This window comes from Mytilus trossulus, chromosome 11, assembly GCF_036588685.1.
Source record: "Mytilus trossulus isolate FHL-02 chromosome 11, PNRI_Mtr1.1.1.hap1, whole genome shotgun sequence".
NCBI lineage: Eukaryota > Metazoa > Mollusca > Bivalvia > Mytilida > Mytilidae > Mytilus > Mytilus trossulus.
The window spans coordinates 40,935,002-40,960,002 of NC_086383.1; the positions used below are offsets into that span (position 1 = coordinate 40,935,002).

The following is a 25,001-nucleotide window of genomic DNA, read 5'->3' on the forward strand; positions in this document are numbered from 1 at the left end:
TGCTTATAGTGCATCATGGACTAGACGGGTATACAGTTGTAAACTTTTTATCTATTCCTGTTCGATCTAAACTTTTATCTGAGATAAACCAAATTTTTATTTTAGAAATTTATGTGACAGGGTTAGAATCGCAATAATTTAAAATCGCATTTTGAAATTATTTTATATGAATTATATGAATTAAACAGGATTTTTCTCAAGATATCAAAAATTAAAAACGCATTAGTCAAAGATGACAAAATCGCAGTAATAAAAGGCACACAGTAATTTCTGAATTTACAGTATTCAGTTTCATTTATTATATATCTGACAAAACAAAAGTAACAAGCACATAAATACATGTTCTCAAAGAATTTTGTTTCTGTGTTTCAGTGATGCTTTATTTAGACAGCTTTGTGCTTTACATTGGATACTAGAAGCCATGAGAAATTGTGATGATTCAGGAATAAAAATGACACCTATTATGTCTTGCTGGAAATTAATGTAAGTAAAGGAAAAAGTCACTAAAAAATCAAAAATGAATTATGCTCAATTCACACAAATACAGACAAACATACATATACAATTTAACAAATGAAAATGCCAAATGCATGTTTAATATATTTATAACAGCGTATAGTCTGATATAAACTTTGTGTTGAATTTGTCTGTCTAGTTGACCTCTACGACTATGACGGAAAAATTGCAGAACAAAGAGACAAAAAGATAAAGAATTAGAAAATCAACAAAATGATAAAAAATAGAAACAATAGTGTAAGAATATAAAGAATAGAAAAAAGTGGACAAATAGATATTGAATAGAGTAATGGTATAAAAACTAAAGAGCAAAGAATGGATTAGAACAATCATCTAGACACTCCTTTCTATATATATATTCAAACAATTGAATACACTGGATAACCGTGAGATGAACACATATTAATGTTGATAAAATTGAGAATGGAAATGGGGAATGTGTCAAAGAGACAACAACAACCCAACCATAGAAAAAACAGCAGCAGAAGTTCACCAACAGGTCTTCAGGTGGCTGGTTTCTCTGATGCATTTATTTTTGTTGGTACTAGCTAGTATACTTGGTTTGACAAAAAAAAAGGTATTTTTCTACATAATTTGCAGTTGATTTCTTGGTTTTGACAAATTGTTTAAAGAAATTTATGAAATTTGTAATGTTGAAGTCAGTCATCCATGGGTCACCAAAACCTACAATTTCAATGAAAATTAGTATTTGGTTCACAGTATATATGAGGTATACTGTTTCAATTGGAAACACGTTATTTAGCAAAAAATGTGAGATTCATTTCCACTTTGTTTTCTCAAGGTTCAACATTTTCTCTTATATATTTTTTATTGTAGTAATATAGGAGGTGTTCCTACATTGGAGGATGTTGCCATTAGAGACAAAGAAATAGATAAAGACTGGAAAAAATTCAGAGATCAAGAAGGACATGTATGTATCACTAGCTATTCTTATCTGACAAAGATTATTATTTTACTGTATGATATGAATGTTCTTACACAGGTTAACCATGTTTTCACTGCATAATATTTTACTTGATTATGTCCATTTTTATACTTCTGGTACTAAAATCAGAATAATAAGGCGTATTATGCCTTGAAATCTGGTATAAATCAGGCAGAAGTGGTAGATATGTGTCCCGATCATGGCGTAAGGGAGCAGGAAATGAAAATTTGTAGTCCTTACAGGTGTAGAAAAAAAGATAAACCTGGCATTAATTGAAATAAACAAGTTGTAAAATTTCTTCAAATACATAGTAAAAGTTTTCTCCTGTTTGAAGGGTACACACAGGGATAGATTCAACAGTCGATTATACATGACGAGAAGGGGAACCACCACAGCTAAGAAACCAGCCACATGGAGAACGTCTCTTGCTGGGTCTGCTATGGGTTTATCTGGTACCATGAGGTCCAGTGCTGATGAAGATGACAACCATGGTGATGATGATTACAAGGATGATGATAGTCCAAGTAAAAGTAGGTTAATAATAAGGTCAAAGTTTACGTAAAAGTAGATTAATAAGTAGGTCAATGTCCTAATAAAAGTAGGTTCATAATAAGGTCAAAGTCTATGTAAAAGTAGGTTAATAATAAGGTCAAAGTCCAAGTAAAAGTAGGTTAATAATAAGGTCAAAGTCCAGATAAAAGTAGGTTAACATTTCTTACAATATCATGGGTCTTAAAATTGAAGACTGACCCATAATTCAAAACTTTTAATTCTGGAATAGCCCTAATGAAGTGCCCTAACAGTATTTTATTCATTTAAAGACTGATAATAGTTGCCATGATAAATAAGTTTTTAGAAAATTATAGAGTGTAAATGATTGTAAACGTCTGCCTTAAACATTACCTTCCTAGCGATAAATTTCTTGTGTATTTGTTTTGTTTTGTTTTTTATAGTCTTTATAAATTGACAACTATAAGGGTATCTTGAATGGAAGAGAGGATGAATAGGCAAAATGTTTTAGCATGAGAAAAAAATGGATATAGTTTATTAATAATTTGTGTGAAACCCAACATACAGGTGTTACAACTCCACCGACTTACTCAAAACATCAGGAACAGCGCTGTAAATTGCTGTTTTCGTCTTTCAGATATTTGTTTAAAAATTTGTTTTATGTACATAATATATAATACTTTATTCCGAAAGCAATACAGCTTATAGGATACATATACACAATTTTACACCAATATCATGAATATAAGAATTTCACAAGAAATATATAATATATATAAATTTAAGGTGTGCATGAAAGAACATATAATACATAATACATAATACAAAATACAAAATACAAAATAAAAAATACGAGCGGAGAATGATATAATACTTAAATAAAGTGAGAACAAAAATATAATTTACTGCAATTAAATTCTAAGTTTTTCAGCAGATTTTAGAAATATACCTAAGTTATTCAATTCTTTGATATTTCTGACAGATAACAACTGGATAAGTTTGAATGTAGAAGGATTTCTCCAATAATACTTTTTTATATACTTTTCTCGAATCTGACTATATTTTTTACATTCAAGTATAAAATGGTATAAGCAGGCAAACATTTTGTGTTTTTTCAGCAGGCTGTCAATCAGTTATAATTAAAATATCACAATCATTTTAGAGTTTGCAAGATGATTTCATACTTTAAAATACTGTAAACCGACATATTTTCATACGCAATTTTTTTTTTCTCACTTAAACTAGTCTAAATATATATATGCAGAATCCAAATCTTCATGCATAGGTAAAACTTTAATCTTCCCTAATTACATTCACAAAATTACAAACTATAAATATTATCAAAGTTGGCTTAAAAGCGCTATATGTAGAATAAAGAACTGGCAAAAATAAGTTTGCTTATAGTATTTTGAATCTTTTTTTACAAAAAATAATATGATAAGAATTGATAAATTACGTTTTACTCAAATGAACTTCTGGTTCTTTTTTGTAGTAACATTTTTTTGGTAAAATGAAGCACTGCTGCATTTTGAATATTGTTATCACATAATATAATATATAATGAATTGTTTTCAGTTGCAATAAAAAATGCATTTTCCAAAGTTTTTGTTTTGGGAAGTATAGGTGAGTTACCATGGTTACCTGTGTAACAAAACTTCGTCACTTTGTTCTCCTTGACCTTCACTATTCCATGTATTATTACTTCGATTCTATGTCTTAGAATCTGGTGTATTTTTGTCCTGTTATAACAGTCTCTTGTATCAATCAATATGTGAGGGTTGTAATGGGGATACCTTCATGACGAATAACGGTTAAAATTCTTGCCAAATGATGTTAACGGTAATTTTTGGAATATGACAATAAAATGTACACTTTCTTTCAGATTATAAAAACATCAACTGATTTTGACGAATCACGTTAATTTTTTTTCCAAAAATGACGGTAAAAATAATTATTTGAGACCTCAGACAAATCACAAGAAGGGTATTTTGATAAATCACTGTAAAATTTTAACCAACTTGACTGTAACAGTAGCCAAAATGACTGTTTGACGCCTGATGTTAAAGGGCATTACTACCCTCATATGTGTCATAGAACATGTAGAATCAATTATTCTCTCATTAGTTTTAAGTATGATCAGTAATGTTATTTCTCATCTTTTTATGTTAAGACCTTGAATATGATATGTAAATATGTTCTAATCTGTTAATTTGTAACTGGATTCATATTTGTTAGTGAGATACCAATTTTTGTGGATTTTTTTTGGTAAAGTAGACCAGGTATGAGAAAATTAAACAATTTTGTGTTGGCTTGTATGCAGTTTTGGGCAAAATCAAATATCAACGAAAATTGGTACCCACTAAATGAATCCAAAATGTCTGTTTTTGTTCCAATCTAATTAGTATTTTTCCTGGATATTCATGGGTCTCATTTTCATGCACATTATGTTTTATTTGCATTTTCCCTTTGTTTTACATTATTGAGAATTTGATATATAGATATAGGAAGATGTGGTGTGAGTGCCAATGAGACAACTCTCCATCCAAATAACAATTTAAAAATTAAACCATTATAGGTTAAAGTACGGCCTTCAACACGGAGCCTTGGCTCACACCGAACAACAAGCTATAAAGGGCCCCAAAATTACTAGTGTAAAACCATTCAAACGGGAAAACCAACGGTCTAATCTATATAAACAAAACGAGAAACGATAACTTACTTTTATTTCAGTTCATGTATTTATATCTATTTCTTAGTATCAAAACTATCAATGTAAAGTAGTTTAATGAGTTTATATGTTTGAGTAGAACAGTTACACTACAGTCAATGTGGTTTAGCTTTGTCCACTTCACCATGGTGGACAGCTGGCACCACTTATAACACTCAGATAACTGTAAGCATAAAAATAATTTCTCATGCTGTTTTAAAAATAGCCTGCAAATCCACCCAGGCGACCAAATTTTTGACTTCAAATATATAAATGTGAGAGAAAATGTATCAGTAATGCATGAATTAAACCCTACCCTACCCTATTACCACCATAACCACAACAAAAAGATAAATCGTTGAAATTGTCAAAAATAACAACCTATCCAGAATTGCACTGTAACTAACTTTTACATTGTAATACCAGTACCTTTAAGGCTGATAAATATATCTCAAATCTGGTTGATTGTGCGTAGGTATCATTATAATTATAGCCAGGGGACAGCACTCATAAGCCTACAGTTCCATTATTGTCAAATGAAATATTCATCTGATTTTAGTGATTAACTGGGTGTGTAAGTTGTAAGATAAAAGTAAAAAACAAAAAAAATATTATGTTTAGTCCAATGCTAGGGCAGGGTACACATGCTAGAAGTTTTTGTCTTACATGTGTCCACCAACTGTGTGTTGGTGAAAACAGCTTAATCCACTTGTGCTGTACTGTATTTGTATGATATAATGTTTTATTGATTTAGAGAAAAATTGAGTTAGATTATAGTAAACTAAGTAGTATTTTATTTTCATTCAGAATGCACTTCTTATGTTCAGTAACCATTTTTTTTAAAGAACTTACAGCTCAGAATTTCAGAAAACCTGAAGAAACAATTTTACAGTTTATTGCCAGACACATTTATTTAGGTGGACTTAATTATTCTATTACAATTTTTAATCAGTAAATGTTTCCATGACCAAATCGGTAGTTCTTATGTTTACAGGTTTACTTGAGTTTTAAAATGGCTTATTCTTAGTTTTTGAACAATATAAATTTATCGTTTAATCATTTAAGATAATGTGCTTGAAATATTGTAATTGATCTTGGTAGAATTTATTTTTGTTTATACATGTCTTATATCGAATCATGTTGGCAAAAAAGGCTGACAGGGTTTCACTATTCTTAACATGGAAATTCACTAATTGTTTAAAATTACATTTCCATTGAATTATTATAATAATCAAGTGTTGCAGATTCCAAAATAGTGATCAGGTCCATTCGTCTGTACACTCAGTGTTAGGAACAGGCAGATTCATTAAATACAATAACTTGTAAATTATTACAGCAAGCTTACGGAGAGTACACTATGGTATGTTATAAATCTTTCAATAACCCCTCAAATTGGAATAGGAAAAAAAGGTGAAGGGTTATTGGTTCAAGGCCTATAAATTAATCTGAAAATCCTTAGAGGACAGTAATTATAGGTCAAGTCTTAAAATTGGGATGAGGTGTTTAATATGTAACCTATGTTAAAACTGAATACAAACGAAACCGAAACAATATGTATCATATCCAAATGAAGAATTTGGACAAAGATTTTATCATTTAGATGTACTTCCAATGTAACAGTTAATTAACTAAGTAAAACAGTCACTATAGAGATATTTAAAAGCTTTAACTAATTTTCTACTAACTTGGGAAGTCATGATCTGGTATAAGGGATTATATCCATGCTAACAATAGTGGTTCCATTTGGTCATTGCCGCTAACAAAAATAACCAATAAGTCAAATAGTCTATTAGACAATATACGTATAGTGTCTTGAAATATGAAATTTATTTGTATGAGGCTTAGAAACGGGAAAATGCGAGGTTCTACCGAGCATTTTCCCGTTTCGTGCCGAATACAAATAAATTTCATATTTCAAGACACTATACGTATATTGTCTTTATACTGAAATCGAAAAAAAATATTTAAAAATGAAAAAACTATGTAACAAAAATTATTAAAAAAAAGTGTTTGGAATTTCCCTTTTGGGGTACCATTTTGGGGTATTTCCCTATGAGCGTAGTCCAGGCGGTAAAACAATGACCTATTTAAGGAATTAGAAAGGGAAAATGAACTTAATTGATAACATTTGATAACCATGGTATATAAATAACCAATTTGAAGACATAAAAGTTTAAATTCATAAAAGTTTGACCATTTTTACTTTACGTTGTCATGGTCGTGACGTGTCGTTGTTGATGAAATACAGTAAGGAGGCGGGGCTTATAGGTTAGTAGGGGTCATTGACGTATAAAGCTTACGTTTATACGTATAGCTTTATCTGTATAGTAAAATAGCTGATTGCAGTATAATAATTTTTATCAGGAGTCTTTTTCAATTATATATAGCTTCTCAAAGGCATCAAATATATTCAAATAGTAAAAAACAAATCAATTCTTTGAAAAAAAATTGTTTACCAAGCATTTTTGCTGAAACGTGTGTTTCAAAATAGAAATAATAAATTTGAATGCGTTATCAAATTTAATTACCTGCATTATGCTGCATAGATAGACAATATTGGAATGGTAATAATTTTGAGTATACCGGAAGTCAAAATCTAACATGTGTCTCTGATGACTTTCCATTGAGTAAGTCGTCTTTTCTGATATGAATTTCTAGGAATCAAAAGGTTAAGTACGCCTAGGTTGTTCCCTCATCAAATAACAAATTAATAGATATTTCATATTTTGTAACTAAATTTACTAATGTATGTGATGCATGGGAAATCTTCATGTCATCACAGTCAATCATCATATGTAACTTGAGAGCACATATCTACTCTACAAATTTATATTGTCACCACTAGGAATCGAAACCTGGCCACATGCTTGACAGTCAGTGTGAAGAATTGATTCCCTAGCTCAGTTGATTAAGACTGGCTTTATATGTTCTACCTGTGCTAAGGAGTGGAAACAATCCTGCTACACATCATACTTCAGCATCATGTTTATTTTTTTTAAATTAACACAGACATCACACATTCATTCATCCATGATTATATAATTTTCATTCATTTTGTCCTGAACATGCATGAAATATTTGTCACTAGACATTAATCAACAATCAATCTGATTGTAACGGTTCTTTGAATTAAAGACTGAATGTTGAACTAATTATATTTATACTTATATTTATATCTTCTTTTAGGGAAATCTAGTATGTCCAACTTGGTTATAAATGCAATGGCTGTTTGTTGTTGTCATGGTAATAGGAACTTTCATATTGTTATAATTATGTTGTTCTCTGTTTTAGGGACTTCTAGAATGTCTGTAGATATTGAAGGTTCTAAAGCAGGCAGTGAAGGTGCTACAAAGACAGATGACTCCATTGATAAAGATGAAAGTGCTGCCATAGAAAAATGGACTAATAAGTAAATTTTATATTTGTATTTATTTATCTTGTTAAGGTGGTACCTAACACTACAGGGAGATAACTCTGGAAAGTCAGCTAAAGGCTTTAATTACGTTGTGTTGTAAAGGGAATATTAAGCTTCGCAATGATCAAAATTGGTGTTTGTCAAACTGCTATATAACCAGTGTAATTTTTCTGTTAAAATGGTTGGTTCAAATTTTTTTATTTTTTTTTCATTCTTAGCTCACCTGGCCCGTCCGTCCGTCGTCGTCATTAACTTTTACAAAAATCTTCTCCTCCAAAACTACTGGGCCAAATTAAATCAAACTTGGACACAATCATCATTGGGGTATCTAGTTTAAAAAAATGTGTGGTGTGACCTGTCAAACCAACCAAGATGGCCGCCATGGCTAAAAATAGAACACAGGGGTAAAATGCAGTTTTTGGCTTATAACTCAAAAACCAAAGCATTTAGAGCAAATCTGACATGGGATAAAATTGTTAATCAGGTCAAGATCTATCTGCCCTGAAATTTTCAGATGAATCCGACAACCCGTTGTTAGGTTGCTGCTCCTGAATTGGTAATTTTAGGGAAATTTTGTCCATTTTCACTTATTATCTTGAATATTATTATAGATAAAGATGAACTGTAAACAGCAATAATGTTCAGCAAAGTAGGATCTACAAATAAGTCAACGCAACCAAAATGGTCAGTTGACCCCTTTAGGAGTTATTGCTCTTTATAGTCAATTTTTAACCATTTTTCGTTAATCTTAGTAATCTTTTACAAAAATCTTCTCCTCTGAAACTACCCACCCAAATTAATCCAAATTTGACCACAATCATCTTGGGGGAATCTAGTTTAAAAAATGTGTGGCGTGACCTGGTCAACCAACCAAGATGGCTGCCATGGCTAAAAATAGAACATAGGGGTAAAATGCAGTTTTTGGCTTATAACTCAAAAACAAAGCATTTGACCAAATCTGACAAGTGGTATAATTGTTTATCTAGGCAAGATCTAACTGCCCTGAAATTTTCAGATGAATCCGACAACCCGTTGTTGGGTTGCTGCCCCTGAATTGGTAATTTTTTGGAAATTTGGCTGTTTTTGGCTATTATCTTGAATATTATTATAGATAGAGATAAACTGTAAACAGCAATAATGTTCAGCAAAGTAAGATCTACAAATAAATCAACATGACCAAAATGGTCAGTTGACCCCTTTAGGAGTTATTGCCCTTTATAGTAAATTTTTAACAATTTTCATGAAATTTGTAAATTTTTACTAACATTTTCCACTGAAACTACTGGGCCAAGTTCAATATAGATAGAAATAATTGTAAGCAGCAAAAATGTTCAGTAAAATAAGATGTACAAACACTTCACCATCACAAAAACATAATTTTGTCATGAATCCATCTGCGTCCTTTGTTTAATATTCACATAGACCAAGGTGAGCGACACAGGCTCTTTAGAGCCTCTAGTTGTTAACGGATCAAAGTAAATACATTGTCAAAAATTTATGAAAATTAAACAAACCAAATTAATTTTAGTGAAAGTGTTGGGTACCACCTTAAATTCTCCATCAAATAAACCGTATACATAGAAAAATAAAGACAACAGCAGTTCATGTTTATTGCTGTTCAAAAGTCATAATCCCATTAAGCTTTAAGCCAATCCGAGTTACAAACTTAAGCCAAGGGAAACACATCAACTATAAGAGCAAAACAACTAAACTACAGAAGCACTGAATAACACTAAAAGCAAACACCAACATACATATCTATGATGAGTTTATATACATAGAAAAGGACCATTGATAACAACTGCCACTGAAAACTTAAAATATTTTTTTTTTTTTTTTTTTTTTATTATATTCCTCAAATATTTATACCAATGGAAAACCATTGCGCAAATAGATAAATTGAACTGTTTTTCTAATTTCAGAGTTAATGAAGAAAAAAATAAGTTAGCCAAAACAGCTTCAGAATTAAAGGTAAAATAAAAGCAAACTTTCATCTTCTTTGTATGTACAAGTATATACTTTTAGACTTTTGTAAAACACTGCCTCTTAGGATGCCCAAATTGGCACAAAAGTAAATATGATATTTGCTGATGGAAAACAGGATTGAGAAAATATTATTTAAATCTCTATTACTCAATATGTGAAGTTTCAAGCTGCAGGTTCTAAATGGGGAAGGTTTTTTTTCTCAACTTGGATTTCAGGTAACAATATCTTTTTCAAAATTAAAAGCCAGTGTTTTAGGGGTTTTTTTTCTCTCGAAAAGCCAGATGTGGATACAAAGCAATGATTTATTTTATCGGGTCCCATAAAAATTTCAGTTATTAATCTATAACATTTATTTTTCAGCGGAGTACAAAAGTTGCCAAAATAGAACAACTCGTTCGACAATCATTGAATCAAACCGACAAAATGCCTGGAAGACAGGATAGGGCAGATGTACATTTCATACGACCAAAAAGGTAGGTATTGTGTGTTTTTTTTCTACATTGGTTTGATGCATATATAGGGTGAAGGTTTGAGATTTCAAAAAACATGTTTAACCCTGCCGCATGTTTGTGCCTGTCCCAAGTCAGGAGCCTCTGGCCTTTGTTAGTCTTGTATGATTTTTAATTTTAGTTTCTTGTGTATAATTCAGAGTTTAGTATGGTGTCCATTATCACTGAACTAATATATATTTGTTTAGGGACCAGCTGAAGGATGCATCTGGGTGCGGGAGGTTTTTGCTGCATTGAAGACTCATTGGTGGCCTTAGGCTATTGTCTGCTCAATGGTCAGGTTGTTGTCTCTTTGACGCATTCCCCATTTCCATAAAAAATAAAAATAAAAGAATAAAAAAAGTAGCAATTGTGTCTTGAATAACTATGTTGTATTGAGTACTTAAGGTTACAGTAATATAAATTTTGAGAAAAGGTTACAGTAATATAAATTTTGAGAAAAGGTTACAGTAATATAAATTTTGAGAAAAGGTTACAGTAATATAAATTTTGAGAAAAGGTTACAGTAATATAAATTTTGAGAAAAGGTTACAGTAATATAAATTTTGAGAAAAGGTTACAGTAATATAAATTTTGAGAAAAGGTTACAGTAATATAAATTTTGAGAACGATGTATATGGTACTCAGTCTAAGAAATCAACCAATCAGAATTTGAATTTACTGTTAAACTTTGGAGCACAAGTTATGTACTGTTTGCTGACTTTATATTGTTCACAGAATGACCAGAAAGATATTGCCAATTATAAACAATACACCAATCTCTTTGTTGCTGGACATTGCTGAAAATAAACATGTTAACATGTTCCTGTTATTTTTCAGCTTCCCAATAGAAAATTGTTTGAAATCAAAAATCAAGAGTAATTGCATTGTAAATGTAAAAAAAAAACAAGTAATTTTATTCAAACTCTGTGAGTTACCAATATACACAATTGAAGATCTTCATTACATTGATTAAAACATGCATACTTTTGGTTGCATATGGATATGGTATTCAAATCCAAAGTTGCCATCAAAGGGGAAATAAATCAATATTTCACAATTTTTGAACTACATTGTAGAGTTTTCTTCAATAAAAAAAATTCCAATGATATTAGAGATGTACCTTACTGAACATTACCTACAAACATGTTCCTGCTTCATTCAAAACTAGAAAAAAAAATCTGCCACCAGGAGTAACAAGGTTTTATATCGTCAAAAAAAAATGAAAAATTTGCAGGTCACAAATATTCTATCTTACTCTATCTTAGCCAATATCATTTGTTATAACATATTAAATATATATTAAAGCGTCATTTAAATTTTTCAGTTCACCTGCACTGATGCATTTCAAAAATACAAGGTCTAGTCTAAAACATGGTAATATGGCTAATAAAATCAATACAGAATTTCGAAGATTACAAGAGGAAAAGGCGCTACTTCTACATGAGGAATTGGAACATAGAGAAAAGTAAGATTTGATGTAATTATAAGACACCATCATTCTCTTTCGCACGGCAGACATTATTGCATTGAAGTGAATAAAAGTTAAATGATTATGTTTTTGTTGTATTTCAATGAAAAGTTTGGCTACTTTACTGATTGATAAAAAGAAAGTGCTTGTTGGAGACATTAAAAAAAAAAAGAAGTTATCAGGCCTATTTATTGTAAAGCCAGACGTCTGTTTTGTCTACAAAAAACTCATAATTGGTGAATGTGAATAAATATTTAAAGCACGAAAAAAAACCTAATCAATAATGAGTGTTAAGGATGCACAATACAATACCTTTTTGAAAAGTTAATGTTTTGAAATTCCCCAAAAATATCAACCTGTGATTTTATTCTTGTAAAAGCACTTCTTGCAATTATCAGATGAAGAACAGCCCTGTTTTTCTGTCATTTGTAAAATTATAAAATTAATATGCAAGCCAAAACAGTAAAATCAGAATAATGAATTAATTATCAAGCTTTGTGATTGTTTTATTTCAGACAAAGAATGATGATATGCCAAAATAAATTTATAGCTATCAACAGTCAGAGAACAACTAGCTTCCATAAAGCCTTACGTCAAATGAGAGAGAGAAGTGATAAATTATTCATCAGACCGACAGATGAACAGTTGAAGAAAAAACAAATGGAAGAACAGGGAAATTGGTAAGAGTTATCTCCCATTTATGAGTTGGGGAAATTTGTAAGAGTTATCTCCCATTTATGATTTGGGGAAATTGGTAAGAGTTATCTCCCATTAATGATTTGGGGGAATTGGTAAGAGTTATCTTCCATTTATGATTTGGGGATATAGGTAAGTGTTATCTCTCGTTTTATGATTTAGGGAAATTGGTAAGAGTTATCTCCCATTTATGATTTGGGGAAATTGGTAAGAGTTATCTCCCATTTATGATTTGGGGAAATTGGTAAGAGTTATCTCCCATTTATGATTTGGGGAAATTGGTAAGCCTTATCTCCCATTTATGATTTGGGGAAATTGGTAAGAGTTATCTCCCATTTATGATTTGGTAAAATATCTATACACTTTGTGATATTGTTGTTTCTTTGTTATTTCTTGTAAATCAGAATTATTTATGTGTGTGTTTGTAAAAGCAAGCAATAAATATAGAAAATATCATATGATATTTTGAAATAACAGTTACACCTGTATCAACCTAATAGACCAACATCTTCAGATTGATACAGAGTGTGATATTGAAAAAGCCATATCATATACACTTTATTATGCATTTGTACCTCAAGTACAACAAAATTATATGTTTTTTTCACTTAAATTTAATATAAGACATATAAGGGTTTGATAAAGCCCCTGCAACTATGACTGATATCGATACCATCACAGTCGGCTGATACAGAAAAATTGTCATCCATTGTATTACATATCAGTTCACAATGAAGTATATTAAAAAACTGGTCCATCTCACAACTTTTTTGTATCAAGCAAATAGTAATATAGTACAAAAATAGACATAAAAATATATGTTAGCTCAAAAATGATGAAATCAGAAATTTTGTACCCTTGAAATAGTAAAAATTTCTGGAACCACAAAAAAATAATACTATTGAAAAATAAATTAATCCACACTTACTTACAGGTTAACAGATTTACTGAGGAATGTACCTGAAGATTTACAGAACAAGTGGCATTATAAACATATTATAGACAAATTCAAGTCTAAGTTTGGATCTGTAAGTTCATAGAGTTATTCTCAAGGTCAAATATAACAGTTATCTGTAAAGAGGTTTAGAAAAGGGGCTCTTAAACTGGTGAAAAATTGTGGTTTCAGATAAATCATTATAAAAAAATGTTCAATAATATTTTATTTCTGCTGTCAGAAAACCTCCCTGTATCTTTTTCTGTCATCTTTTTTTTTTAAATCAACTTATTTATGGGGGGGGGGGGTGAGAAATTGACACTTCTCAAAGAATAAAAACACGAAAGCACCAGTGGCTCTTTTCACAATAAATCTTAAAGAGTTAAAAAACTTGAAATTCATACACATTTCAGTATAACTTATGATCAATTTTAATCGACAGATCTTTTTGTCAAAAGAATCCTTTACTTTTTACCCTTAAAAGATGTTATTTTAAATTCTATCTGAATCAGTATTTAACTACTTTTGTCGGTTTGCAAATTATTCAAATGATACTTTTTGAAATAATATGTCCTGTATATAGATTTATTGAGAATATAACTATGCTTATTTGAATATATATAAAAACAATCCTGAAAAGTATCACCTGTCCTAGCTAGACTCAATCTCTAAGGGAGATTACCATCTATGATAAGAAATTCTCAAAAAATATAAGTTTAAACTTTGCAAGAATTGCCACTCTACTTTTATCTTTTTATGTATATATAAAAAAAAGGGGGCAAAGTGGTATAATTGTAATTGAAACAACATTCATGTTTTTGTTTTTTTTAAAGATTGAAAAAGAAAGGTTCACAATATTTTTTTTGTTGTTTTAGGCTCATTTTAAATTCCGGAAAACCTTCATTAATTTTTTTAATTTTTTTATTTATATATTGATATTTTTTTATAGTAAATTTTCAGCTTTTTTGTTTTATCCTCTCTCAAGAGGTTAAATTAAGACTGATACCTACAATAAAAATTGAAAGATAGAGTATGATTTTGCTTTTTAGAAACCTGAATCTTCTGGGAGTTTTAAACATCAGAGAGTAAGTGGAATGATCCCTGCTTCTCCTTGGCATGGATTTTCAAATGTTTACATCAACAGAGCAATGTGATGCTTTCAACTGCATTAGTGTTGAATATTTGCACTTATTACACCCTAAGACAGTTTTCTTGTGATGTTTATACTCAAGCTGCATTGTCTCTTAGATTTTAAAAGGGACACTGCAGCAGTCTCTCATTTCCATATATGTACTGATTCTGATCTGATCTTCATAAAGCTATGACCCTGATGTTCTGTGTCATTCTGTATCAATTATCTCCCTTTAATGTCTTGGTTATCTAGTAAGAACTTACCAAATGCTAAACCTTTTCACAAAATTTAATATGAGAAAAACTGAAACTAATCAGTTTTGAGGTCAGAAGGTAAAATTTTAAATGATTTTGGATCATCTAGAGGAAAATGTTGAAAGCAATGATAAAACATACTTTAAAACAAGAGAGAACTTGTACTGAACATCATAGGTAAACTGTCAAATAATGGGTTGTATTTTTTTCAATTTTAACTCTGAACCAATGAAAACTGCATGTATATATTTCTGGTTATGGTCATTAATCATTTTATTTACAGGGTGTCTAAATATAGCGTAGAAAAATAAAATTTTGATCTTACTTCAGATAGAGATTATGCTTCGTCAATCTTATCAAGCAAGTATTTGATCAGATGGTTTAATATTATTATTTTAAAATGCCTACAGTTCCCATACATCTGTTTTTTTAACTTAGGAAACTAACTTGATATTCGTCTATCCATCCAGTAGTCTTAATTTTTAATTTATTTTTAATACTTTCATTTTATTCAATTTGTATTATTTTTGAAGTATTTGATCAGATGATTTAATATAGTTTTAAAATTGCCTACACTCACTGCCCGGCCAGTTCCCATACATTTGATTTTTACTTCCTTTAATCTTAAGGAACTAACATATCGTCCATCCATCCAGTAGTCTTAATTTATAATTTATTTTTAATACGTTTATTTTATTTTTTACAATTTGTATATTATTATTCATAATTAATTTGATTTTTATATTATTCCCTTTTTCTAGTTTTCAATTAAAAACCATGTTCATAGTTTGAATAGTTATAAACCTGCTCTGTTCATATGTTTCATAAAAAATCTTACAACCACAAAATTAATTGTAAGACTTGAAAAATTACTATCAATTTTAGTTGTAAGATTATTTGTAAAACAAAGGCCTGGATCATACAATATGAGTTTATAGATTATGTCCCCTGCTTTTCACCTAAATGTATGAGGAATTCTGCTAGAACAAACAGAAATCACATTAAAAGTCCTGCTTTTCCCTTTTAAGCTTTCCCCAATACATGGCAGATATAAAGCTTTATTCCAGCTAGAAAGTAAAACAAAGGATCAGAATTTTACTTTTGTCAATGCTATATTTTGACTAGTTGTATTTTGCATGTTAGATATATACTGTTTGTAATTCAGACACGACGTAGTTCACAACGTAGACCAACGGTTGTACAGGTATATGTCTTGTTTCACCATGTTTCACTGTTTGATTATGTTCACTTTGTCAAATGGTCACCAAGCAAATAAGGACTATTCCATTAAAATATATGGGGGAGGGTAGGAAGGAACTTTCAAAATACTAGTACCTCTACAACCAAAACCTTTTTTTAAATGATTTTGCAAAATGGTCATTGAAGTATACTGAAAAAAGACACATGAACCACATTCAATAATTAAACTTCCCTTCCTACCCTTCCACATACATTTTAATGGAAAAGCCCTATTAAAATGTTATATATTTTATTGATAATGTAAATATATTATTGAAAATGGATTAGATATGACTTCGTGCTTTTTTCAGGAATACGCTTATTTTGGCTTGAGAGACAATCTTTTTTACTCACAGGAAAAAAAAATTTTAATTATGAGGATTTTAAAAATAGAAAAAAATTCCGTCCAATAGTTACTAAATATTAAAATAAAAACTCTTGAAATTGAAAATCTAGATTTTTTTTGAGAATTTTTTGGGAAAATACCTTGATAATGCAAAACAATCAAAAGCAGTTCTTGATATTAAAATTAATTTTCTAAAAGAAACAGCGTTTGCTTGGTGACTATTTTTTTATTATTTGTACAAATATACCTGACCACAAATATACCCATCCTTTTTCCCATTATTGCACTTTAATTTTCAGTTGTTACTACAGTTTATGAATAACTTATTCACAGTGTTTCCTTTAAAAAAAAAGGTCACATCTTATACTAGTGATTTTTTAACAACAAACTATTTAGAAATCCTTTTTACAAGAATTAAAAAATATATATCATAATATGCCTTTATAATAACCACCAGTTACTTCCCTTTAACACAAATTTTCATTTTATTCTGGTTATAATTGTATGATTTCTATAGACTTTAATTTATTTATGGCTTCAATTTATGGCTCACCACAATCGAAAACATAGACTTTATTTATATCATAATTAGAAAATTCAAAACAAAAAAAATATATGGTTCTGTACCACAACACATTTAATGGATGTTCATAATTTACTGAAAATATAAAAATAAACCAATAGTTATATACCAAGTAATAACTCTTTAAATTAAGAACATTAATCTATTTCAAAAAAAGAAGAGAATAATTAGGGGGCAATATATTTGATTGATTGATTGATTGATCGGTGTTTAATTCCACTTTCAACACTATTGTGTGATTTTCATGACTGTCAATTATTAATAGTGAAGGAAGCTGTTATCCATGGTAAGAACCACTGACCTTCACTTGGTAAAATGACATTCTGATTCAATTAAGATAGGATTAGAGTGCACCTGCTGCACCTGTCACCTGCATGACTCGCAATCTTTGTGTTGACAGTCAATATAAATCCTAAATTCAAGTTCAAAGTTTAATTTAAATTTGAAATTCAATAAACTACACAAACACAAGCTCTAGTGACTTATCTTTATCAAAAGTAAATTGACTAATTGATTGATTGTTGGCTTTAATACCACTTTCAGCACTATCGTATTGGCCAGAAATTTAGAGGAGCGACTCTTTCAACCATTGGTATCTTTGAAGTTTGTTTTTAGAAGTTAAGTTTTCATTTTGCATGGTAGTAAGAGTAAACTTTAGAGAAAACTATAAATATATTCTTCTTTTTTTCTGAAATGTCTTTTAGGAATTTCTTTCCTTTTTTGATCCCTATGCTAAATAATAGTACATGTATAGAATAGTGTATTTGCTAGAGTATATATTATAAAGTAAAGGGGAATAATTTAATAAGGGGAGATAATTGTATAATTTCAGATTGAAGGCTTTGGTCAACAGCACAGTAAAATTAAATTCCTGAAAGTTTTAGAACGTCTCCGTGAATGGGAGATTTGCAGCCCAGATATCAGTGCCGCCATAGAATTTTGCAGAGAAAAAATCGTAAAAATGTCTATTGAACAATTTGAAGAATGGTTTCAGGGTCAGTTCCCTAAGGTTATACGACCACAGACAGCGCCACCTGTCAAAAAGGATGATGAGAAAGATGATATTTCATCGAAAAAACAGACTCCTACATCAATGGCAGTCCCACGACGTAGTGCTAGTGCTTATAAGAAATTAATCCGACCCATGACAACTGGTTGAAATAATTATGCTGCTTCTGTTGTTTTAATTTTTTGCATTGTAAGCTAATTTTCGAAATAGATGGGATTGATTTTTTTATTGAAAAGTTAAGAATTGTAAAAATATTACAGTATGTGATCTTTTATATACGATGCCATTGTTTTCTATTCGACTGGTAATAATACTGTTCGAATTTGGCTCTATGTCCAGAACCACTCATGCGATCAGACACCTTTTACAATGGTCTGATTCCTCAGCTAAAGGGACAGTCTTACAATAGATGGACTAGTGTTATCAAACCAAAGGCCACTCCAATTTAAAGACTGAAGGCTTTGTCTAAAGCCTTATGAGATTTTGGTCGGCTTGACTCCAATCACTTACAGAAACCAACCCTATTCACATATTTTGAACTAGGTTGGCTTTAAAAAATCAAGTGACATTAATTATGAGCCTATTTATCAGAATTTACATGAAAAATTGGGTGCTTTATTTTAATATTTAATTCCGGGTATATAACTAGTACATACATTTCTCATTTAGTGTGACCCCTCATTCCTCCACTCCAATCCCCAAAATAGCGAAATCAAAATCTAAACTTTTTTGCCAAAATGTTAATACAGTATTCACATGAATCAATACACCAAAGTTTCATAAGTTGTAGTTTAACTGCATTAACTCATTTAAATCTTATCGAATGAAAATATTTTTCAAACAATGGGTTTTTTTTCACAGAATTTGAGACTAATGGTCTTCTTGATAAAATTTGCTTTAATTTTGTATCAGTTAAAAATGAAGCTATTAATTTGCATAAATTTGAATTTCGGTCAGAGTAAAACATGAATATTATTCAGTGATTTATTTTGAAAATGTGTTTCATTCCTAAACAATAAATAATAAGTGAAGCTTAGAACTTTTTGTTCAATTTTTTTCAAAATTTCAAATATAAATACATTTCATGATCATGATGATGGTGTTTAAATTTGAATGCTTACATTAACAAGTCTTGTACTTGAAGCCTTGAAAATGACCAGAAGTGCTCAATCTATTAGTAACTTACATGACTTATATAGCCGTAATCCATTTCTTTAATTTGTGTATTTGCCAAAGTTTTCATAAAAAAAAATCTATGACAAACAATGAAAAAAATAAATGTTACTTTTTAGTGTTGCCATCTATATATAAAGCTTTATTACTATGCTGCCAAATTCATTCATATGAAAAAAATCTAAGCATTATATTGTTTTACAAGATATTTTCAATGATTTGTAAATACGGTACAATAATTGTAATCAGAATTTGATTTTTAAATACATTTTGGTGCATGGTGCTTATCTTTTGTTTTTTATGACAATATAATGTGTAGCTTATTATTCTTTTAAGCAAGTAAATAGATAAGTCCAAAATGTGATGATGCCTGAGGTTTCAAGGTTGTCAATTGAAAGTTTCACCTTAGAAATTGCTTGATTTCTATAAGGAACAAAACACTGCATTTGTTTAATTTGATGTCAACAATTTATTCAATGAACTATTCATGAACCAAGAAAAGGTGTAGGTAGTCATATGGCTTCTTTTTTTTTCGCCCCAAAGTACAACCATGACATACATTTATCAAACCTTTATAAATGAGTCAATTGACAGTCAACTTTCTAAAGTTTATTTTTTTTGTGAAATAAAAGTGGCTTAGCAGGAACAAAAATTATTTTTATTCTAATGTGAGTGAATCATTTTGGAATGATTTGATAAACTTTTTAATGTATTAGGTGTTTCAAATATACAGTGAAATCTATACATACATGTCTTAACTGTAGAAAATTGAGACTAAATATATTATCCTGATAAGACAGGTGTTGTATGTCAAAGTGTAAAATCACTGTATTTGTGTATGCAATGGTTCAGTTATGCAGGGTCTGATTAAGATAAACTTTCACCTTATGCAGGGTTAAATGAAGTGTGGTTTCTCTGTATATGGGAAATTCACCTATTGACTACTTACAGTAAAACCATACTTCCATTGACTTCTTTACAAAAAACACCATATTTGCCTTTTATATTTTATCAAAAAACTTCTTTTTTTTTTAAAAGCCTGGTGTTGAATTCTCAATTGCTCTAATAGATTTAAGTTGAAGTCACCTAAAACAAGCTGTTTCTCTTGATGACTTTTTTATGTTTTATATTTCTAAAAGTTGTTTGAAATTCAACTGAAGCTCCTCTTATGTGATTGCTTGGGCATTGTTATAGTGATTATTTGATAATCTAGGACTGTATTTTTTATTATTTGATTATCTTTTAAAAAAATAATTATTGAGTATGTGATTACTTGGACACCCCTATGAGGGGCCTCTCAAATTATGACTAACTGCTGAAGCTGCATGTGTTTCCATGGTAATTTTTATTTTCTCTATACCACTGTTTACTGTTTCTGTAGTGTTATTTTAGTGTTCATATTTTTTATTCTTGTTATATGTTATATTTCTATGTTGTTATAAGTTTAATTTTCACAAGCCTATAAACCATTTACACAATGCATATTTCATTTTCCTTATATTTTTTATGCCCCACCTACAATAGTAGAGGGGCATTATGTTTTCTGGTCTGTGGCTCTGTTCATTTGTTCTTTCGTCCATCTGTCCGTCCATTATTCTGTACATCCTTTCAACCTGCTTCAGGTTAAAAAAATCTGTAGGTAGTTTTTGATGAAGTTGAAGATCAATCAACTTGAAACTTAGTACACATGTACCCAATTGTACAATCTTTCTAAATTAGATTTTTACCCAATTTCATAGTCTATGGAACATAAAAATGATAGTGCTAGTGGGGCATCCGTGTACTTTGGACACATTCTTGTTTTATATTTTTTTTAATTTAATTCTGCTCTTTCAAGAGTTCAAAAGATTAAGCAAGAGAAAAGAAACAAAAGAAACAAATCCTTTACTCTTTGGGCCGTCTCCAGTGGCATGAAAATATTAATCTCAATAAATTTAGTTTTATGATGTAAAATTTACTATTAAACTTTCTTTTTAAAGAAAAATATTGAATCAGAAAAGTAACACCATGAAACTTCAGCCTTTTTGTTAAATTATTTCATCCTTATATAATTAGAAAAAAAGTTAAAAGGATGATGGTGGATTGGGTAAGATGGGGTGAAAGTTAACCATAGAATTTGATATCTCAAAAGTCACTTATTTTATAAAAGAAACAATCTATCTTTTAATAAATTGGAAAATGTCTTGTGGTTTTTGTTTTATCATTTTATCCAGGGTTTGACCATTTTTCATTTCAATCTAGAGACCTCGCTATAATTGTGTTCCTTTGTTAAACTTTGTCTTTTTCCTAAGTCTTAAATGTAGTGTTCAGTTGTTATTGTAGTTGTTTAGTTACGTTTCTGGAAATGTCTTTCTTTTTCTTAAGGATGTACTTAGGTGGGTTAGGTGAAAATTAATAAATTAAGAAGTTAAAATTGATACTATAAGCTGGTAGAGCATCAGTTAAGGATAGAAATAAGCTAATATTGATAGGTCATGGACCTCCTTTTCGAGATATTTGAGATTTAAAATATGGCTGGTAAAGGCTGACTCAAGACTTTTACCTTACATTTGCATTGGTATTTTATGGTCTCCAAAAAAAAGAAAGAAAATTAAGAATCTTTTAAAACTTTGGTAAATGACCTTTCATGAGCTATTAAGTCTTATATAAAAAGTTAATGGGTGTTATGGGGCAAAATATTTTACATTGTATTGTATGGAAAATCACCAAGGAGTCTGAACATTTGACACAAATTCCAAAACCTCACCTAAGTACATCCTTAATCGTCTGTTATTTTGTGTGATTAATTTTTTTAATAGTCTAATACACATGGCATTGCAGACTTCAATCTTTTTGTTTTTGTTTCAGTTTTTCTGAAGTGTTATTGGAGCTCCAAATTTTAGTAATTTTAATTTTTGCATAATTTGATAAAATAGCTGAATCAGTTTCTCATGTTTTTGTTGTTTATTAAAATTAATTAATTATATAATGTTCATTTCAAGGGAAATGAAAAGATATGATAATAAGTTCTTATAATTTTTTTGCTTCCTATGTGCTTTGTTTTCCACAATTATATGGTATTTTTTATAACTGAAGTTAAACCAAATTATATAATAAAACAATCATTTATTATACATATATTAAGCAAAATTATCATGACAATGAATTTTGTTTGTGTCTGCAGTTTGTGAGTCTTTTTTCTTTGTTAAAGGGGGATAATTTGTTTTTACAGTACTTATAAAGGGGGAGTAACTCTCATTATAAAGGGAGACTAATCATTAATTTATTTTTTATTATCTTGCATTATTTTTTAATTGTTTTGAAAAGGGAGACAATATTTTCATATACATATGTAGTACTTAGTAAAACTCGAATAATTCTGCCCCCTCTAGTGGCCTATAGCCTATTTAATGTAGCAATCGGAGATTAGAAGGAGATTGGCGGAATATAAAGACTGACATTATTCGGGTTATACTGAATTCCCCATTCAGTATAACCCGAATAATGTCAGTCTTTATATTCATTATTCTCAAAAGAGAGACTACTCATTTTTATCTGTGACTGCATTTTGCTAGATTTTTTAATTGTCAAAGGGAGATAATACATATTCCTATATCTATTTAAAGGGAGATAACTCGCAATTTCCTTTGCTTTTTATGTATGTAGTATTTGACATGTATAGTTGACTCCATGCATATAATTCAGAACTGAATAAATAAGTCTTTTCTAAAGTAATGGTATTCCACTATGTGGAAATCAGTATGACTGAGTTTTTATTTACTCAAAATGTTTCTTGACCAGTGTTATCATTCTTTGGTTAGGAGGGGGGATTTTAGTAGGATTAAAATAATCTTGATCTTCAAATATTTAAGCTAGTTAAATATATATCAAACATGACTTACCAGAAAAATTACAGTGATATATACTTTAAATATAGTAATGTATGCAAATGAGTTATTAATTGGATGATGTAGAATCTGAGACTGTGATATTTAAGAAAAATAAATATTTGAATAAATTTTATATTTTTACAGCTGTATTGTAATTAGTATTGCCTTATATGTGTATATGCCACTGAAGATGAGACATTATAACATTACTGAACCAAATTTGGCTTAACAACAAATATTGCTTAAAGAGGGGCAAAAGATACCAGAAGGACAGTGAAACTCATAGATCAAAAATAAATTGACAACGCCATGACTAACAAAGAAAAAGGCAGACAAATAATAGTACACAAGACACAACATAGAAAAACTAAAGATTAAGTAATACAAACTCCATCAAAAACTGGGGGTGATATAAGTGTATGCAGATCCTGCTCCAATTCCTGCTTAACTTGATATTGTGACTCAAAATGTATGTGGTGGGTGTAAAGTAGCGTAATGTGCCTACAAACCTAATATTTTGTTTCAATGACACTTTCTGGAGATTATACCTTATTTCATCTCAACCCTCTTTTCTTTACCAGAACAGATACTCAGAGATTTTGATTCATAATCTGTAGGACACATCACCTTACCTTGATTTATCCTGAAACTTGCTATTTTACCCCAAAAATTTACAAATCTGTTGCGATGTGGTTCTAATCATACCCCCATTCAATCTTAATTCAAAGTGTCACAAAACAAGGAGCAGATGTATGAGAGATTAAAAGGGGCTCACATTTAACAACTCAAACCAAGCAGCTGAGTAAATATGAAGTCCTTCTGTTCAGTAGTTATTTGAAAAAATGCATTGAAAAAATTCAGGAAGGTTTCATACAGATCCCAAATTTTGCTGCACTTAACAACTCAGCTGCAGATCAAATAAGAAGTCATTCAATTCAGTAGTAAAAATGTACCTAAAAAAAAATAGCAACAGTTTAAAGTTGGAACTATAAACTTTGTATGTGATATATATTTTCTACATCATCCTGTTTTTGTATGGCATACACTTATTGTTCCCTGTTCTTCAGTTTCTTTTATTTAAATATATATATATATATATATGGTAGACAGAAATTGACGCCAAAAGCTCAATCAGTTATTTCTGCCTGGTGGACTAAATAGTCAATGACTTAAATTTGTGAAGAAAAATCGACAAATTGGTCTATCCACAAGTAGTAGTAGTCAATTTGATTAATATCTCTTTGTTTGTTGTGTTGCTGGGTTGCTCTTTCATTGACATAAACATATATCTCCAAATGGAAACTGTCCCTCTTTCAGTTAGTAGCCTTTTCGAAACACAAAAAAAAGACTATTTGATGCTTTTAATAAAATATAAAAATTTCAGAGTGTAAAAAAACAAATAACAAATACAATATAAAAAATAGAAATCAAAATAAGTGATTCACAGGGTAAACATTTTTAAAAACGTGGAAATTCCATTGATCAACACAAGACATTCCCAACTACTTCTAACAAATAACAAGATATGTGCAAATGTAAACAACAGAAAAAAAAAGATTGGTAATACCTTTTCCCACAAAACGAAAAGAGTGATACAAGGTGAAATAAACAAAATGAACTGTTAGCTATTGATTATCTAATCGCTAAGTATTTGGTAAACAGTAACTTGATGAGTAACTTTTTCTTTTTCTTTCATGCTTTCGATTTTTTTATACATTAATCTTATA

At 29.9% G+C, this 25,001-nt stretch overlaps 1 protein-coding gene across 6 annotated transcripts in view; it reads left to right on the forward strand.

Annotated features, from left to right (window-relative positions):
- The window catches only part of LOC134691102 (coiled-coil domain-containing protein 60-like), a 42,410-nt gene extending 23,316 nt beyond the window's left edge, over positions 1–19,094 (forward strand). The window contains exons 10-22 of one of the 6 annotated variants that reach the window (XM_063551334.1): positions 373–483; positions 1,354–1,447; positions 1,797–1,992; positions 3,548–3,595; positions 6,016–6,039; positions 7,971–8,088; positions 10,017–10,065; positions 10,441–10,553; positions 11,896–12,036; positions 12,555–12,719; positions 13,670–13,763; positions 16,221–16,259; positions 18,056–19,094. In XM_063551334.1, the coding sequence (XP_063407404.1) occupies positions 373–483; positions 1,354–1,447; positions 1,797–1,992; positions 3,548–3,595; positions 6,016–6,039; positions 7,971–8,088; positions 10,017–10,065; positions 10,441–10,553; positions 11,896–12,036; positions 12,555–12,719; positions 13,670–13,763; positions 16,221–16,259; positions 18,056–18,382 (1,519 nt within the window). In that variant the 3' untranslated portion in view covers positions 18,383–19,094. Of the gene's footprint in view, positions 1–372; positions 484–1,353; positions 1,448–1,796; positions 1,993–3,547; positions 3,596–6,015; positions 6,040–7,970; positions 8,089–10,016; positions 10,066–10,440; positions 10,554–11,895; positions 12,037–12,554; positions 12,720–13,669; positions 13,764–14,718; positions 14,755–16,220; positions 16,260–18,055 lie in introns of all 6 variants that reach the window. The other 5 variants (XM_063551335.1, XM_063551337.1, XM_063551338.1 and 2 more) reach the window with 5 other exon arrangements.
- Positions 19,095–25,001: the final 5,907 nt, after the last annotated feature.